This window comes from Scyliorhinus torazame, chromosome 3, assembly GCF_047496885.1.
Source record: "Scyliorhinus torazame isolate Kashiwa2021f chromosome 3, sScyTor2.1, whole genome shotgun sequence".
Taxonomy (NCBI): Eukaryota; Metazoa; Chordata; class Chondrichthyes; order Carcharhiniformes; family Scyliorhinidae; genus Scyliorhinus; species Scyliorhinus torazame.
Window position 1 is genome coordinate 54,785,697 of NC_092709.1, and position 16,596 is coordinate 54,802,292.

General features: G+C 43.9%; 1 protein-coding gene across 2 annotated transcripts in view; it reads right to left on the reverse strand.

Moving 5' to 3' along the window:
• The window catches only part of fat4 (FAT atypical cadherin 4), a 388,547-nt gene that overhangs the window by 166,049 nt on the left and 205,902 nt on the right, over positions 1-16,596 (reverse strand). For both annotated transcript variants that reach the window (XM_072495681.1, XM_072495682.1), the window contains exons 4-5: positions 13,443-13,704; positions 8,368-8,718 (exon numbers count right to left, since the gene is read on the reverse strand). In XM_072495681.1, the coding sequence (XP_072351782.1) occupies positions 8,368-8,718; positions 13,443-13,704 (613 nt within the window). The remainder of the gene's footprint in view (positions 1-8,367; positions 8,719-13,442; positions 13,705-16,596) is intronic.

The following is a 16,596-nucleotide window of genomic DNA, read 5'->3' on the forward strand; positions in this document are numbered from 1 at the left end:
CCCGACGGCGTGGGGCAGCACCACAATGGGAAACCCCATTGACCGGCCGGTGTTACGGAGACTCCCGCCGGCCGGTCGGGGCAGAAATGTGGCGGGGCGGGTAGGAGAATTTCGCCCATGGAGTCCAACCAGGCCCAACACATAACAAGATACACGGCATCACGCCACCCCAACAGGAACAGGATAAAAGACCCGCCGAAGGAAGAGAGCACGCCAGATGACCAGAAGGAGAGGGTGCTCAGGAAGAAAGGGGGAGAGAGAAGTAGGGGATCCAACTGAAACTAAGTGTCTGCTGAAAACCAAAAAACAAGAAACTGTAACTGATGCAAATACCGAAAGACAACCTATGTACATAATGAAAGACAACCGATGTATATATATTTTTTCAGTGTATGTTCACGCTCATCTTTGTTCTGTAAAATATGAAAAACCTTTCATAAAAACATTTTTTTAAAATCAGTCTGGTAAACCTTCTCTGTACTCCCTCGATAGCAACAACATCCTTCCTCAGATAAGATGATCAAACTGCAGACAATATTCCAGGTGTGGTCTCACCAAGACCCTGTATAATTGGTGCAAGCCATCCCTTCTCGCTATGAAGTCTGACATCGTATGTTATATTGCAGAGCTTTCCAGTAACCATGCTGCCATACCAGGTAGTTCTAATGCCTTTACAATTACATGTACCCTTAAGCTGTTTGCTCCCCACGCCGCTGGTGGCACAAACATAAATGACAGCCTCTGCAGCATTCAGTTACTATGAGCTCCTGATGGCTGAAGACACAACGGGGTCAAATTTGACTTTGTGCAATAGTGTAAAATAAGTGATAGCCAAATGTGAGTCTGTTTTATATCTCACTTCACTGAAAAACAACGGGAGAGATGAGATGGTTCTCTACCACCCATTTTATATTGCACAAACAATAACAACTTGTTCATATAAAGTGACTTTAATGCAGCAAAACACCTCGAGGCACTTGACAAAGTCAAAATTACCTTCAGTGGCTTATCAACAGCTGCATATGTGCAGTTATTTCCCTATCACTGCTGATGTTTGAGTTCTTCTATAGTTAAATGCGATTAATTCAGAGCAAACCAAGTTCAAGCATATTGTGGAACTACTTCAAGTAGAAACTGCAATATAAATATGGTATTAGATTCTCAGTATTAGCCTAGCTCTAGGCAACGGTGCCAATATGGTATTTTGTTGCCAAGAGATAAATGGGTGGAAAATCAAAGGCTTGATCCAATGGCAGACTGGGCACTCATTTGTACAAGTAGCGAATAAAGATTCTAAATCACAATAAGGGGGTTAACCTTTCAACATGGGCAGAAGGGACAAACATTACCAAGTTTGCTTTGAAATTTCAACCATCCATGATTTACCTCAAGTGCACAAGTGGCCGTGTAGATGGGATGTAACAATGAGCATTATAATGATGAAAGTCAACACAAGAATTATTATTTTGCAGGTTATTGTGCCCTTTGCCAATTGATCGTTGGTTCTTATCTTAAGCCTTTGCTGCATTTAACACTGGCTAATTAGGCTAACTGGGTCATTAGATTTGAACGTGCTAAACAAAGTTTTACAGTTGGAGTTCCAATTTCCACAAATAAACAGCAATCCATCAGTGACCTTTCCAATTGTTATCTTTCCACTGTCACACATAAATCACAACAGGACCGATTTCGACTGTAGCTAAGTTTAAGATACAAGGGCAGGAGACTTTTAGAGTCAATATAAACAAATGATGCAATAGTTGCAAGTATTGACAGAAATTGGGATGTATAGATCTAGCAGGTGATCGCACAGGCATATGACGGTGTTGGAATATATTATTTTCCTCAAATTATGCTGATTTAATAACAGTTAAGTGGGCTATTATTTTATTTTGAACTAAACTCTTACTTTGTTTCATTATTCAGCCACAGGATTCCACACCCTGATATTTTCAAAAACCAGGAAAAGAAATAGACTTTGGACATGTACAAAATCAATATTCAACATTACTATTTTGACCAGGGGCCCAAGCTGCCAATATTTTCATTGGCAGACTCAAAACTGTGAGACTTTAAAAATGTTAATGTTTATGTGTGAGAGTTAAATAGGAAGAAAATGCCATAGATTTTTGCTTGGTTAATTTGGGAACAATTTGGACTATGCAGTGAGAATTAATGATGCGTAATCATGTTACCAGCAATAGGCATTCTACAAAGCATCAAATTATAATACGGTATGGTTGACCTTCATTAATAATGCATCCCTTACTATAATGGTGCAATATACTGCAACCGATTCAACCTGCATTGTTTGTGGCTCCTTCACAGACAGGAAAACCAGATCAAATGTTTACATTTGTACAATCATGACTGCAACAACACAGCTACAACAACAAGTGCTTAAGCCAGGCGCCTTATATTTAACCAGAAACACGAGAGCTCTTCCAGCTGCCCTTCAACATCTGTGTCAAGCCAAACATTCCTCAAGGAATGCCAAGAGCAACAGTAACTGACACTGTTTCTGCTGCTCTTGGATCTCTCTCAATATCAGTAACTTTGCTTAGACCTTTGTTCCTTCCTTGTAAAGGTCTGGGTGTTGAGTTAAACATGAGCTCTGAATCTAGGTTACTGGAGCATGCGTTAACAATTAAGAATAATTTGATTTGAATATTAATAGGATCTCAGGCTAAATTTGTCAGTCACCCTGGAGGGAATTTTAACCCACTAAATATTAGTGCGTTCAGGTTGGATGGGATGTAAAAGATGTTAAAAATTTGACCCACATCTTCTGGCCTCTGGAATGTCAGAGGGCGGACAGGTGACTTAGATGTGCGACATGACCCTGTGGAAATCCTGACTTGCTGATACACATGGGAACTGTCCAGAAAGTTCCAATGGTTTATTCCATTGCTCTCTCACTCACTCCAAAAATATCTTCGATGCCGAGTTCGAGTCGGAGACTGCAGACAGTTGAAAATTACCATCTTGAATAGTTACCCAAGAAATGTTGGACAGATTAAACCTAGTCTAATAGATGGGGATCTCCGCAACTGAACGCCCAATAACTGCTGCACCCGCAACCACCCCCCTAGCCCTGACTCAACAACCCTCGACTCAATCCGACTATCCCTTGACCACTAGACTATCCTCCACCCAATCCGACTAATCCCGACCCAACCTAACTAACCCCTCAACCACCCAGCTACGCAATCTTCTGACCACTCGACATAACCGCGACCCAATTCGACTTTCCACTTACCTGTTGAATCCAGTTTATAATCTTCACTCATCCACTGTGATGGGTCACTGTACTATGACTCTTCTGATCTCCTCTGAATCTTCTGATCTCCACACAAGGCCGTCTATCTCTCCTGACACTACCTCTTAATTCCTATATCCTTATTGATGCTTTCCTGTCTGCCTCCCTGCCCTTTCTGATCGTTTCACTGAATCATTTCTGACCACCTCACCCTAAAACCATTCTAATCTCCCTTCATTACCATTCTGATCTTATCCACAAAGCCTTCGATCTCCCCTTTACATCCTGAGGCCTTTTCCACTCTCCCTCTTCTCAGCTCCACAGCTGTGGCCTGGTGCCAAAGGCCTATCTGTCCAATAGCCAGCTGTCTTTTCAATCTGATTAGCTGGAGTTCGGAAACTGAGCCAAAAAAAATTAATCAGCTTCTATTGTTAAATCTGTCAGGGCCTGGGGGAAACCCGAACTTCCAGGTTTCCTGACCTCAAAACAGCACCTCTCCTCTCTCTCACTCCTCAGTTAATATCCAGATCCATGGCATTCCCTGAATACATCTCCTTTTACCCCTCTCCTCCACCCTCTTTCAACATGCTGCTGTCAGGTTGGGTGCAGCCTACTTTAGCAAACAAACAGTATCCAAACATCAGTCAAAAATGAACGGTTCTGGTAGTAGATGTGGAGAAATCAGTACCTCAAATCGGCCTCATTTTTCAGGGAAGAGGACGGTTGTACAAATGAAACAGCAGCAAAAATAGTGAATGAAAGAAAAAGGGTAAAAATATAAGATACAAAAAGAGAATAGTTTGGTTGCTAAGTACTGTACATAGTTTCCATTTTTCCTGTTTTAATTTTTTCTCACATTATATTTTTATCTCTAAATCTTCAATTCTTCAGTATAAATTTTTTAATAAACTTGCCTCTGATAAAACCCAGTTGCTTACAGTCACCTCCTGCTTATTGGCAAATTTACTTCTCATAACGTTTCCACAGCCAAATACAGATTTATCCCAAGAACTCCTGTTAATGAGCAACTCGTACCCCAGAAAGAAGATCAATATCAAATTGTAGCAGAAGGGGTGTAAAGAGGAGTTATTCTTCAAGCAAACTAAATGCTACTCTTCAGGGTTATACCATCACCAGGTCGTGGAGCACTACGACTGCCACTATCATATCTTGGTGTTTCGAACTGATCAACAACACTAGAATTCACTGTCCTGCCATTATTAATTTGGCTGGATTGACTCACATAATATTTTGCCCAGCTAACAAACAGTGAATTTTTTCATGAATTGCGACAAAAATTAAATAAACGCGCAACTGATTAAAATTGAAGAGACTGCTTTGCTTAAATACAGCCAACAGCTGAAAGAGGTCATTTACAAAATATGTACGTAATGATGTGTGTGTGTGGCAGCAGCCTTAGTTGAAAAAAGGACACATGTAACATGATGAAAACACAAATCTCGAAAAAGCTTCAAAACTAGACTAATTATATTATCCAATGTCAAGATTAAATATAGGTTGCAGTATCAATTACTAACATTTTAAAAAATCTTCTTTCATGGGATATGCATGTTGCTGGCAAGGCCATCATTTGTTGCTCATCCTTAATTGACCTTGAGAGGGTGGGTGGTGAGCAGTCCACCTAGTTTTAAATTTTCCATAGCAGTTTGGTACAATGAAGTGGCTTGCTCAGCCATTTCAGAAGAGATTTAAGTATCAAGCACATTGCTGTGGGTTTGGGGTCACATGTTGGTCATTACTTGATCATGTCAACTCTATGAAGGTTATTTCAAGCCCTCTCGCAGGGAGGTCATTTAATCGGGTGGGAGGATGGAGTGTGAGCACCCTACCACTTTCCAATCTCTGCCAACATTAAGTCCAAGGCTGGAAGGCTCGTGGTCAGACTTCTCACACAGACCCCAATTGAGGCCCTTAAGTAGGCAATTAGTGACCACTTAAAGGCCTCAACCTGCCGCCGCTGGTGTTAACCCAATGGCAGGCGGGCCTATCATCATTCGGGGAGCATGAATGATGATAGACCCGGGAACTACAGGCCGGTGAGCCTTACTTCAGTGGTAGGGAAATTACTGGATGGAATTCTTCGAGACAGGATCTACTCCCATTTGGAAGCAAATGGACGTATTATTGAGAGGCAGCACGGTTTTGTGAAGGGGAGGTCGTGTCTCACTAACTTGATAGAGTTTTTCGAGGAGGTCACTAAGATGATTGATGCAGGTAGGGCAGTAGATGTTGTCTATATGGACTTCAGTAAGGCCTTTGACAAGGTCCCTCATGGTAGACTAGTACAAAAGGTGAAGTCACACGGGATCGGGGTGAGCTGGCAAGGTGGATACAGAACTGGCTAGGCCATAGAAGGCAGAGAGTAGCAATGGAGGGATGCTTTTCTAATTGGAGGGCTGTGACCAGTGGTGTTCCACAGGGATCAGTGCTGGGACCTTTGCTCTTTGTAGTATATATAAATGATTTGGAGGAAAATGTAACTGGTCTGATTAGTAAGTTTGCAGACGACACAAAGGTTGGTGGAATTGCGGATAGCGATGAGGACTGTCGGAGGATACAGCAGGATTTAGATTGTTTGGAGACTTGGGCGGAGAGATGGCAGATGGAGTTTAATCCGGACAAATGTGAGGTAATGCATTTTGGAAGGTCTAATGCAGGTAGGGAATATACAGTGAATGGTAGAACCCTCAAGAGTATTGAAAGTCAAAGAGATCTAGGAGTACAGGTCCACAGGTCATTGAAAGGGGCAACACAGGTGGAGAAGGTAGTCAAGAAGGCATACGGCATGCTTGCCTTCATTGGCCGGGGCATTGAGTATAAGAATTGGCAAGTCATGTTGCAGCTGTATAGAACCTTAGTTAGGCCACACTTGGAGTATAGTGTTCAATTCTGGTCGCCACACTACCAGAAGGATGTGGAGGCTTTAGAGAGGGTGCAGAAGAGATTTACCAGAACGTTGCCTGGTATGGAGGGCATTAACTATGAGGAGCGGTTGAATAAACTCGGTTTGTTCTCACTGGAACGAAGGAGGTTGAGGGGCGACCTGATAGAGGTATACAAAATTATGAGGGGCATAGACAGAGTGGATAGTCAGAGGCTTTTCCCCAGGGTAGAGGGGTCAATTACTAGGGGGCAAGGTTTAGAGTAGATGTACGAGGCAAGTTTTTTACGCAGAGGGTAGTGGGTGCCTGGAACTCGCTACCGGAGGAGGTAGTGGAAGCAGGGACAATAGGGACATTTAAGGGGCATCTTGACAAATATATGAATAGGATGGGAATAGAAGGATACGGGCCCAGGAAGTGTAGAAGATTGTAGTTTAGTCGGGCAGCATGGTCGGCACGGGCTTGGAGGGCCGAAGGGCCTGTTCCTGTGCTGTACATTTCTTTGTTCTTTGTATGGCAATCAAACCAATGCAAGCTGCTTGTGGTCTCCTGGGGTGGGGAGGACCCCTCGTTTAAAGGCATTCAGTGCCTGATCGAGGGACTCAGCATTAGGAAGGTGGGTTGAGTGCCACTCCCTGCCCTTGCTGTTGACTCCGACTTCGCGAAATCCTCCCCGCTGAGGACACACTTTAGTTGATTTTCTGCTGACGACTGATCTCACCAGCAGAAATTGTTCCTCAGATCGGGGCGCCATTATGACCGGTAGCCCCGATCTCTACACGCGCCCCCCTTTCAGGGCCTCCTAGCTTCCTGGAACCAACCCACCCTTAGTCCCCCAAACTTCTCGAAGCCCCTGAGAGCACCCCTCACACTCTCTCCACCCCCCCCTCCAACGAGCAAGATCCTCCCCCAGGCCCGAACCCTGGCAGTGTCACATGGGCATCCAGGGTGGCACTGCCAGGGTGTCTGGGTGGCACTGCCCTGATACTAGGCTGGCAGTGCCAAGGTGCCCAGCATGCCAGGGTACTACCCTGCGCTGTCTCCGATCACCCAGGGGTCTCCAATAGCTTGTGAGACCCCCGAGGTGCCGTTATGCTTGGTCCACGTTTTTGGAGGTGAGTACTAAATAGCGCCCTGGCGAGGTCTTGCAGGCATGGCCGTTGACTCCGAGGTACCGAGTGAATCCTGCATCCGGTTATTTAAATGAGCCAAATTTAAATAATCTTGCCCAGCCAGGGTGAGATCCAGATCGCGCTGGGAGCAGTGAGTCAGATGGCTTGTGATCCGCCCAGTGCCCGGCGCAGAGCCTGATTTGGGTACTTGTGCGATTCACTCACTGTGCCCAGATGCAAGGGTGATCTCTGAATCGCACCCGAAATGTCTGCTTCCTGGAAGACCACTGACGTTTACTTTGAATCAGTTGCTTCCAATGTTTGAAAACTCTAAACTTTCTGAACATATCAATAGTGGTAAACAAGAGTTCATACGGCACCATACAGCAGAGAGACTATTGGTTATGTGCCATTAAATACAGTTAAAATAGATTACACTTAATTCCGGAAGTAAAATGGGTGGGGCCTCCAACTCAGAGGGAAAGCACCAGAAAACAGCTGATTCATGTTCATGATGTTCCATCCCTAAAATCAATAGATGGAAAACTAAGAGAGGTGCAATCAGCAGCATAAGGTTTCAGATGTGTTCCAATATCTGGACATGTGATTCCTCCATACATGCTTGTTGCTGACTCTGAAACTAAAATGCTTACCAGCATGAGAAAAGTTGATGAAAAATAAATGAATGTAAAAAAAAAAATCTTCCCTTGCATCATGAAACAGAAATAAAAAAAGATCGGACTCCTGTGTTAAAAATACAGTAGTGCAGTATGGAAAGAGTTAAATAAAAATCAAGTAATTCATACTTATGCTTTGCTGTATTGCAAATCAGAACTCAAATTAATTCTGAAGGAATTTAGGGTGGGTAGGTACTAAATTACAAATGCTAAACCTCAGGTTTCATGGAAATTTGTCCAAGAGGTTACTGAAGCGTTATTCGCAATGTGCAATTACCCCAGCTGTTTTCAACAGGAAAATGAAACTGAATCTCTGGAAATTGACTTTATTATCGTTCAGAGATGAAGCACCAATTGCATTACTGGATGGCATTAGTATAACCACAATTTATCTGTAACTTTTCTAACATACGTACCATCATCTGCATCAGTTGCTTTAATGGTTAGGATGCTTACTCCAAGGGGAAGGTTTTCCATGACTACAGTGCTGTAAGTTGAAGGGTTGAAAATGGGAGGATTGTCATTCACATCCAGCACATTGAAGTAAACTCTCACTGTACTGAATTGTCCACCGCCATCTTCTGCTCGCACCGTTAAAATGTAATACGGTTGCTTCTCATAATCCAGGGCTTGAGTCAGATTGAAAACACCAGTCACAGAATTAAGGAAAAATACCCCATCTTCATCATCCTCTTCTACCACGTATGTGATTTCCCCATTTGTGCCAGAATCTGCATCACTGGCCAAGGTGGCTGCCACAATGGAACCTAAAACAATCAAATAAAGTGTTTAAAATGTCTTAACAATATTTTAAAATTCGCAGCACATTGTGATTCTTCACTGAAAGATATAAAACCTTTCCCCATTTCTAAATATTTCCTTATTTTTGTTTTGTAAATGGAAGGAATGACTTCACTTCGATGAACAACGTTTGTTTCAATACCATCAGCAACATCTTGTATCTACCCTGTTCCAAAACAATTATCATCTGTACTATTTATGAAGTATTATGATAAAAAAAAATTACATGATTCTATGATTATGGTATACTAATTAAAATAAGCAGATTCTCCATTTCAATACTGCATTTATCAACAATTTATATAGAAGCACTTTGCATAATGCATTTTATAAAATGACTTATCACCAGCAATACCAGTAATTGCTGCTATGTCTAATTGACTGTGAGATCATGAGCCACATTCTTAAACAGCCATAGTCCACGTAGTGAAGGCAGCCCTACGATGCTGTGAGGGAGATTGTTCCAGGACTTTGGCCCAGCAGCGATAAAAGAACAATATATTTCCAAATCAAAAATGGTGGGCAGGATTCTCTGATCCTGGGGCTGAGGGTTGACGCCGTCATTAACGCCAGAGCGTTTTACGACAGCCTCATCTGGCCCCGAGGAGCAGCGATCCTGCGCCGCACAGGGGGCCAGCACGGCACTGGAGAGCCTCACGAAGCTCCAGCTGCCGATACGGGCGCCAGCATGGCTGGCGTGGGTCCGCACAAATGCGGGCCACGGCCGGCGCGAGTTCGCGCATGCGCGTGGGTTGCCTTCTCTGCACCGGCCCCCGGGCAACATGACGGAGCCCTACAGGGGCCCGGCGCGGAGGAACATAGGCCCCCCCGCCCCAGGGATAAGCCCGCCGCCAATCGGTGGGCCCCGATCGCGGGCATGACCAATGCGGAGGCCCCTCCCAGAGTCGAATCGCCCCCTCCCCCACACCAGGACGGCCCCCGCTGCATGAACTGCGAGGTCCCGCCGGGTAGGACCACATGCGAATGGCGCCGGCGGGACTCGGCCGAACTCAGCGGGCATTCGGCCCGTCGAGCATGGAGAATCGCCTGGTGGGGCCGTGTTGACCGGTCCCTGACCGGCCACGCGCCGCGCCATTAGCGCCGATTCTCCTGTCGCCGGAGAATCGGTGGACTGGCGTCGGAGCGGCGTCACGTGATTCGTGCCCCCCCCCCCGCCGGCGATTCTCCGACCCAGTGTGGGGTTGGAGGATGCCGCCCGGTGTGTGACTTTGAAGTGGTGGTGTTGCCATGTGCCTTTTGCCCGTGGCATTTTATGTGGTAGGATTGCAAGTTTGGGACGTGCTGTCAATGAAACCTTTGTGAGTTGCTGCAATGGACCTTGTAAGTGATACACACTGCAGCTAGCGTGCACCAGAGGTGGAGGTTGTACATTTTTAAGGCGATGAAGGATGTATCAATAAAGCAATTGCTTTGCCCCGGTTGTGTTGCCTCATGGGTTTTGTTTGTCTGCACTCATCCAGGCAGGTTTAGAGTATTCATTGCACTCCTGATTCCTCTTAATAGATAGTGAAAAGTCTTTGGGAAGTCAGGTGAGTTATACACCACAGAATATCCAACTTTTGATCTGCTCTACCTACAGTAACTATTTGTCTGAACCGGCTCTAGCTTAAGTAACTATTTGGCTGATTCAGTGAATTTCTGGCCAATGATGACCACGTACCCACCCCCACTACAAGGATGTTGATTGTAGGGGATTCAGTAATGTGATTGAATGTTAAGGGGATTCTTTGTTATTGGACACTCAAATAAAAGCAAAATGCCTCGCTGCTGGAAATCGGAAATAAAAATTGAAGATCCTGGGAAATCTCAGCAAATCTGGCAGCTTCTGCTGAGAGAGAACTGGAGTTAATGGGCAATCCTACGGCCACGCTGGAAAAGCAGCTTGCCGCGCGTGGCGCAGCGTGGCCGTTGAAAGCTGGGAGACCCCGCTCCTGGGATCTACCCGGCTCGCAACACCTCATAAGATTCAACGCAATCTCACTGTGTGGGCGGAATTACTTTTTAGAAAATCTGCATATTATAGCGAAGCAGTAAGCTTTATTCTAATGTGCTGATTCCAGAGGTACCCGAGGCTTTGGGATTCAACCCCTTTGCCTCAGAGACCTCAGGCAAGTGCCGTTTGGTACTTGTCCCCACAAATGGGGACCAGGCGGAACGGCACTCGCGGCGGTTCTTAAGTGCAGAAAATGGGCTATTGGCGGCCTTGGCCACGCGTTCATTGCTGTGGCCTCATATCTAATCCGAGTGACATTTGATAGCCTTGTGTTTCTCAATGCTGAGATGCTGGGAAACATGTGGCTAAACGAGCTCGCTGTGGGACTTTGATTCCATTTAGTTAAATTGCACCCATCGTCTCCATAAAGGCTGTGTGGTGGTCACTTCTACGAGTACCATCTTGGAGTGATGTATCCTCTACAGGTAGCTTGGTGAGGATGAGATCAAGTAGGATTTTCCATCACATTAGTTCTCTCACTACTACCGCAGGCCCAGTCTCGTAGGAGGTTTGCTTGCTCGTATTGACCTGATGCCATGAGACTTCATGGATCCTAAATAAATGTTGAGGATTATGTACCACTGTACTGCAAACTCCTGTGTGTCCGTCCTCCTGGAAGGACAGAACATAGCCAGGGTGTGAAGTAGAGGATTCAAGGACATATGGCTGTACGGAAGGATTCTGGTACTCTGTCAAGCTGTTGCTCTTTAGGACCATGATATAAACATGTAAATATTCAGTTTGGTTATCATAGTCTTTCACCATAAACAGACAGTAAATGACCAGGTGATTTAAAAGTCCTAAACTTTTCATATTCTCTTTCAATAACTAAACATTTATTTGTTTTGGTCAGGCTGACTTTTCCACTTTGGTCATGCACTGTTACTACCTTTCCAAATCTCTCCAAAAAAAGTGAAACTAGTATTACGTAGCACTGTTTCTCCCAAGGAAGGGGAGGTAAATAAACAGAGAGCACAGCTGCAAATTTTGTTTGGGTTGCTCTGCTGTGTCAATTGTTACTTTCCTGGGAGTGCAACAGAAGCATGAGAGCAAATTTAACTTCACTTCCCCCCATGACAGGCAGGAGGGGATAGGGTTTGGGCAGCTGCAAACGCACCCACTTTTGGCTTAACCACAACATGTTTTGGATCAAAAAAATAAACTCTGAAGAGGCGGGTAAATGATTATAATATTTAAATGAGACTCAGTGCCTCAGCTTTTGGGGGATCCAATGGAATTCTATAATGCAAACCTACTGCAAATATATTTCCCTCTGTGATTGGTCAGCCCCTCCCTAAATTTCTCACATGTAATCTCGCCCTCTCTAAGATCTCTTCCTCCCCACAATTCATCTGGCGTGATCTCTTTCCCCCATATCTACCATCTCAGCAACCTCTCACCCCTTCCCATAAGCACTCCCTTCATGCCCATAAGCACTCCCTTCATGATCTCTCGGACGCACTTTGAGTCCCTTCACCAATTCTATGGCTGCGACCTTGTACCTCAGATTTTCTGGCCTAGCAGCTGACCAGCCTGCAATGTCAGATGGCAAAAGGAGTTTTTAAAAATTCTATCAATATCCTGCTGTTAAATTCGGCAAGACATCTACATTCCTGACATTTCTGTGTTTCCTCGCCGTTTACATATGCCTTTGTTCCCTCTTCATAAATACTGCGGTATTCATTTACGATCACCTCTGGCAAGGTTATGTGAGGGAGTGAGAACAGCTTTTGGGATCCAAAGGAATTCTAATATGCAAACCTTCTGTAAAATTTCTCACCCTGTGATTGGTTGACCCTTCCTGAGATCTCTCTCCCAAAATCTCCCATGAGAACACCTCTGAGGACAATCCAGGCCCATGACCCCTCTTTGAAGAATGTAAAATTGAAACATTTTGCTCATTATTTATGGAAGGCATTATTTCAAAACACTCTTACGTATTTATTTATCAAGATATATTTATACAGGATATTCTAGTTAAGCCTCAGAGCTTGTTTACTATGCATTTCTGCTCAAGGGCAGCTGACAGCGCAATCCAGGCCAGAGACAGAGAAGATACAGCGCAAATCAGCTTGAGATAGTTTATAACATATGGAATCCCTTAGCACTTGGCCTCTTGTTTTGCAGACAAGTAACTAACAATTACATATTAACAATGGAACTTGACCTGAGTTAACTGGAATAATGTTCAGCATGATGCCAGTACAATGCTGTCTAAGGTCCAAAAGACACATGTAGCCAGGAACATGGCATTTTGTGATGGTCACTCAGGTAATAAAAAGGCTATTCAAATTATGTAATAATTGGTTAACATGACCTTACAACAAGAAAAAACAAGGATTTCCTCAAAAGAGTGAGGGGAGGGGCAGTTTTCTAGCACCTGAATCAGATTATTTCCAACTGTAGTTGATTTCATTGGGTTCGATCTTCCTTCATTCTGGTTGAGGTAGATTCCTACCTTACCCATAGAAAAAGAATCACGACACTGCTGTGGTCGGCGAATAATCGTCAAGGTCCTGCCTTCGGGCAGAGAACTGAAGAAGATTAAAGAGTGAACAGAATCATAGGAACTACTCCTAAGTTAGGTGTCCAGACAAGGGGGATGTTAGTTTGGCATATTCCATTATTATTATTCCTTATTAATAATTTGAGGTTTGATTTAGTTTCTGGTTTTACCTGGTGCAGCATCCTCGGGTATATCAAATGAATACACATCTCTGGAGAACTTGGGTGTGTGATCATTAATGTCACTGACGGTAATGTTGATTCTCATATCTGAGGATTGCAGCCCATCATCGGCTCGTACCAGTAAGGAATATTTGGAACGGCGCTCTCGGTCCAAACGCTTAGTGGCTAGAAGATCTCCGGATTCTGGATCAACACGGAAACTGTTGTCGGCCCCGCTAATAATTGTGTATGTCACAAGAGCATTTGGACCCTAAGTTAAGGAAAACAGAAATTCAGCAATAATAAAACTCTCTCATCTTCATGCATCATGCCAAATGAAACACAGCTGAAACATTTTTTGGTTAGATATCAAGTTGACCGTTTATATTTAGACTGTTTCAGATAGTAACTGCAATGTATTCCTGAGATTGCAGTAATGGTGCCTTACTTGTTAGTTCCTCCTTTGGAATGTATTTTTGCAGCCAGGATATGGAATGCACAAAATGGTAAAGTCTTGGTATTCCTAACCTATACATTACAGGTAGTATAGAGTTGGCAAAATCAAGAAAAATCTGTGAGGAAGCCTATCACCAAATTTTAACCATAACCTAGATTTTTCTCCCATCCTGCCACACGGGGGCAGGTTGTTGGCTGCCCATCACATGCAGATGACAGCAGGAAGAACAGGTGCAAACAGGAAGGCAAGGCACAGCAATGCACTCTGTTTCCTTGTCATTTTCTGTTAATACTGCTGATCCCACAGTCAGTAATTAAAGTCTAGCAGTGGTTCTTCCTGCAGATTTAAAGGTCTACTGATTCCATTTTTGAAGGAAGAGATAGCAGTAGTGGGCACCGTTCACTCTCTTCTGGCCAAAATATTTTATTTGTTTCGGCTTCTGCCCAGTTCAAACACCCAAAATATTCCTCCTGTTAACTCTTCAATCTCGTTTGTGCCCTATAAACCTGTTCCCTCCTCTTCTGGTTCTGCCACCACTGCAGCGCAGTCACAACTTCATCCTCAATAATGGCTGGTTCCCTTCTTGGTTGTGGTAAACTGCTGCAAGCTCACCCTAAATAGATAATAATTCCCAAACCCAGCCAAATAGGCCATGGCAATGACAGGAGAAGTCTAATCCCAATCATTCACTAGCCAGAGGAAGAAGATTCAGGCTTCATTGGCTGAGCTGACACATGTTGCGCTTTGCACAAAAGTTTTCTTTTAATAAATTTAGAGTACCCAATTCATTTTTTTCAATTAAGGGGCAATTTAGCATGGTCAATCCACCTACACTGCACATCTTTGGGTTGTGGGGGCGAAACCCACGCAGACATGGGGAGAATGTACAAACTCCACACGGACAGTGACCCAGAGCCGGGGTCGGACCTGGGACCTCTGCGCCGTGAGGCAGCAGTGCTACTCACTGCGCCACCGTGCTGCCCCTGGCACAAAATTTGATCAAAACCAATAAGATCCATGCACAGCATCGGAACAGGCTTCAGTGATAGAACAATTTTCAGCCTCCAATGTGAGTTGAAAAAGAGTCAATGGCATTGTTGTGGTTTGAACCACTGGATTAGATTATTGCCGATTAATAGTTGCCAAGTACATCAACCACTGAAAGCTGTCACTAAATTCGTACCTTGTGATTATGGCTGCCTACACATTTAGTCACATAATAAAATGAAGTGGGGACTAAAGAAAATGCCTCGGTATAAAAACTGGGATATCAGAAACTTGTGTGCACCTACATGTACCCATCTCCTATCTTTCAAAAGAGGGATTTAGTAATGGTGAAATAAATTAAGATATTTGTTGAACTGACTTTTGTTTGACAAGACAAAATGGTCAAAAAAATGAAACATATCAGCAAGGCAACTGAGTAATCAAATCATGGAAAAGAGTTTGGCTGATGGTAAGGCTGAAGCAGTGTACGAGAGGAAATATGTGACCTTGGTACTGAATTGTTATGAAATGATGTTCACTTCTAGCTCAAACAAAGCAATTGAAGTTTAGAGGGACTGTTTCAGTCTGAGCATGTAGTCAGGGAGGACATGGAATCAGTGACAAGGTCGAAGAATTTATGGCAGGGGATGAAAAGGTGAACTACACTCTTCTCGATAAATTCGAGGAAGCTGCGACTTAATAACCAACTTTCATCCCATCATTGGGAAGGTGACGTTTTGCCTTTCACTCAATTAGCAAACAGCAGCTCAAGAGAAAGACTTGTCTTCAGATTCACAACTGATTAAAACAGGCAATATAGTCTTCCTGGTGGATTTGGATTGAGTAGGAGCCGCTTTTCTTGTACGGGGAGCTTAGGTAAACCAGGGGAGAGGAGGCATCAATGCATTGAGATCGGGTGGTGGCTGTGAAAGGAGAACAAGGCATGGATAAACGAAGGAGGGAGGGAGGTGGCAGCCGTAGAAAGGAGAGTACCTTTAAGAACTGGGTGTTTATCAAATAGCTGGAGTGGATGTACCTTTAAGAAATGGGCGTTTATCAAATAGTTGCAGTGATGTCAGAATGTGGGTGGAGCTGGGCTGGCTGTCTTTCACTTTCGTTTGTGAGCAGGCAGCTACAGTGTGTTTTAGTTTCATTTTCAGAGCTGTATAGCTGCAGGCAAAGCAATCAGCTGTATAATGATCTCTCTCTACAAGCTACAGACTGTCTTCAGCTCATTTGAGGATTTCAAAGTAATACCTGTTTCTGGAGAGATGTAAACCTGCTGTCTTTCTTTGACAAGGGTTTAATATACGGATGTTGTTAGGAAAGTTATGAAGGGTTATTTATAGAATAATGTATCTGTGGGGATTATTGGTGTTGATAGTTGTTAAGATGTTTACTGCGGGTTTATAAAGTGTTAACTGGATTCATAAATAAACATGGTTTTGGTTTAAAAGTACTTTAGATCTCTGTTGCGTCACACCTGTAAAGCAGGCCCTTGTGTTCCCCATAACCACAATCTATTAAAAGTTGTGGGTCAGGTGAACTCCATGATACACTTTGGGGTTCTCTAAACCCTGGCCCATAACAGGTGACCATAGGTGTGGATACTATAAAGACTAAAATTGAGTGAGGATAAGAGATAGAGAAGTTGGTTGAGAGGTGTAGGTTAAAGCTACCAAGATGCTTAGTGCAGAGGCTAAGTTGCATACCAGTGAG